The sequence below is a fragment of the Conger conger genome, chromosome 1, assembly GCF_963514075.1.
Source record: "Conger conger chromosome 1, fConCon1.1, whole genome shotgun sequence".
NCBI classification, from domain to species: Eukaryota; Metazoa; Chordata; class Actinopteri; order Anguilliformes; family Congridae; genus Conger; species Conger conger.
The window spans coordinates 95474022-95476992 of record NC_083760.1 but is presented as its reverse complement, the minus strand read 5'-3'; the positions used below and the strand labels follow the sequence as shown (position 1 = coordinate 95476992).

The following is a 2971-nucleotide window of genomic DNA, read 5'->3' as shown; positions in this document are numbered from 1 at the left end:
GCCAAGCTGTTTTTGGCTATGAATATAATGCTACAGTAAGTGCAGTCTGTAAGACTTCTGAATGTGAATGTTATTTAATAGATATTGTGTAATATATAGTGTCATATTTACTAAATGTGTATTTTAATAATATAATAACTTTAGTCTAATACGAAAGAGAACAAAATATATAACATAAAATACACTATTATGCAGTATGTACTAGGTCTACATATAGTCCTGTGAAAAAGTATGACACATGCACACAGACACAGCCACACACACACACGTACACACCCCCACACAGACACACACGCACACACATACATGCACACACAGAGCCACACACCCACACCTCTTCTGTGCTCAGGGACGTGGTGTTCAAAGGTCCGCTCCCTCAAGGCCGGTGTGAGCTGTGGCCTGTGTGTGTCGCGGCCGCACTGGAGGGGAACATGTCTGCCACACGGGGGGGGCTCACTGCAGGGTCTCTGCACTGTCACCCGGGAGACGACCGGATCGTTACCGAGGACGACCCACAGGGCGGCGGGGGCTCACACACTCCGCAGGCCCAGAGAAACGGCAAGGAGAGGTGCTCAAAGAAAGTCCATGTCGCCTTTCTGCCCGAACGCTACGAGCCGCTGATCGAAGAAGACGAAATCAAGGCCGTAACAAAGCAGGACAGGAAACTGAAAAAGAAAGAAAAGTACAAGAGGTACAGAAAGGTATGTGAGTGAAATCTCAGCGAGGGCCTCTGGCTTAGGGTTGGGCGGCAGACACAGCTTTAGCCTCTAAGTTACTGAACTGTCCTGTTACTTGTTTGTAAAAAGTTATTTTTTACACAACTTTTTTAGTTGTGTCTGACCTTTGGAGTTAATCATTCACTCTGGTGAATGGAGCTGGAGCTGGAATGGACTCCGGTTAATCTGTGGTTGTAAAGTGGCGTCTTGCAGGAGATCCTGTTGTGTTATGGTTGGATATAATTTACCTGAATATAAGATGAAAAGAATTAAATTGCAGATTAAAATGATAAAACAGATCAAGCCTGAAATTGATGATGTTTGGACACAAATGGTTGTTGCCATAGAGGTACATGGAATTGTACACCTAGCCAGCAATATATCATTAATTTGTACCTTCTTTTTTGCTTGGAAAACATACTTATTTATAACCAAAGAGAACATTACTTTCAGGGCATATTTTGATCCTTGAAGCACAAAAATGTACCTTCGCTGTCACATTATTTTGGAGAATGTAGCAACATAACCACGTCTGCATATTACTTTTACAAATACAAGCATTCTGTGTGATCGATAATCAATTAAATTTACAAACTACAGCTCTGTCCTGTACTGCAGTTTGACTGGTACTGGACTCTAGTGTGACTGGTGTTCTGCACGGCAGTTTGACTGGTACTGAGCTGTAGTGTGACTGGTGTCCTGTACTGCAGTAAGGTCTTGTGTCTCGTGTGTGCAGAATGTTAGAAAGGCCCTGAGGTTCAGCTGGAAGTGCCTGGTTGTGGGGCTGCAGAGCTTCGCTGCAAGCTACTCAACGCCTGTCTCTGCAGCCACTGTCCTCATGACCAACCCGAACAGAACCAGAACCTGATCCACTGTCCTCATGACCAACCCGAACAGAACCAGAACCTGATCCACTGTCCTCATGACCAACCCGAACAGAACCAGAACCTGATCCACAGTCCTCATGACCAACCCGAACAGAACCAGAACCTGATCCACTGTCCTCATGACCAACCCGAACAGAACCAGAACCTGATCCACAGTCCTCATGACCAACCCGAACAGAACCAGAACCTGATCCACTGTCCTCATGACCAACCCGAACAGAACCAGAACCTGATCCAGTGTCCTCATGACCAACCCGAACAGAACCAGAACCTGATCCAGTGTCCTCATGACCAACCCGAACAGAACCAGAACCTGATCCAGTGTCCTCATGACCAACCCGAACAGAACCAGAACCTGATCCAGTGTCCTCATGACCAACCCGAACAGAACCAGAACCTGATCCACAGTCCTCATGACCAACCCGAACAGAACCAGAACCTGAACCAGAAAAACACCTTACTAAAACTCAGGGATTGCACCTGTGACTGGAACAAGAGCCAACATACACAGAGAGGCCCAGGACTGATGTTGGTAACCACTGCTTTAAATACATAATATCAGTATGTATAATATCAGTATGTATAATATCAGTGGCTGATTACATAGCTCCATTACACAGCCCTGTACGGCATAGATGGCAATAATGTGTATTTCTTACTCATGACATTAATTGTTAAGTGTTAATTTATTTATTTGATTCTGTATGCAATATTTGACCATATGTTAACATAGTCTTGCTTTATCTGAAAATACATGTGTTTACATCCGTAATGTATAAATTGTGAAATGAATTAAGCTATCTGCTCCCCGTGCTCTTCAGCAGAATGTTCCATAACTGTATGTTATCCTTCCATTACTGTATGTTATCCTTCCTTAAGATGCAAAACGAATACTCGTGATTTGATGTGTGATGTGTGTGAAATGAACATTGTGTACTGTAGATACGTGAAGTGAGAATGTTTACCTGTGAAAGTGTATAACAATATAAAAATATAAATTTCAAGATTTCTGTGCCAAATGCCACAATGTATCCAGAAATGCAGAAGGAAGGGTTGAATTAGAGTATGTGTATGTATATGTGTTAGTGTATGTATGGCTGTGTGTGTACCACTACATACACCATATAACTATACATATTACCTTTACCATTACGTACCCATGATGGGGAGATGGAGGGCATTGGAAGGTGTGTGTGGCTGTGAGATGGGGGTTCGATGACTTGTGCGGCTGAACAGGAGTGTGAGTGAGGTGGGTGGACTGGAGGTGTGACTGGGGGGGGTGGGGCAGTAAAGAGAGCTGACAAGTTGAACCGGAATCACTGCTTTTACTGACATCACTATTAATTACACAAGTAAGTGACAGAAGAT

The 2971-nt window shown here is 43.8% G+C and overlaps 1 protein-coding gene across 1 annotated transcript; it reads left to right on the top strand.

The window, feature by feature from the left end:
• The first annotated feature begins 295 nt into the window (after positions 1–295).
• Positions 296–2571, top strand: c1h1orf115 (chromosome 1 C1orf115 homolog). Its single transcript, XM_061218711.1, has 2 exons — positions 296–701; positions 1453–2571. The coding sequence occupies exons 1-2, from the start codon at positions 432–434 to the stop codon at positions 1582–1584; spliced, it is 402 nt and encodes a 133-aa protein (XP_061074695.1). The 5' UTR covers positions 296–431; the 3' UTR covers positions 1585–2571.
• The last annotated feature ends 400 nt before the right edge of the window (positions 2572–2971 follow it).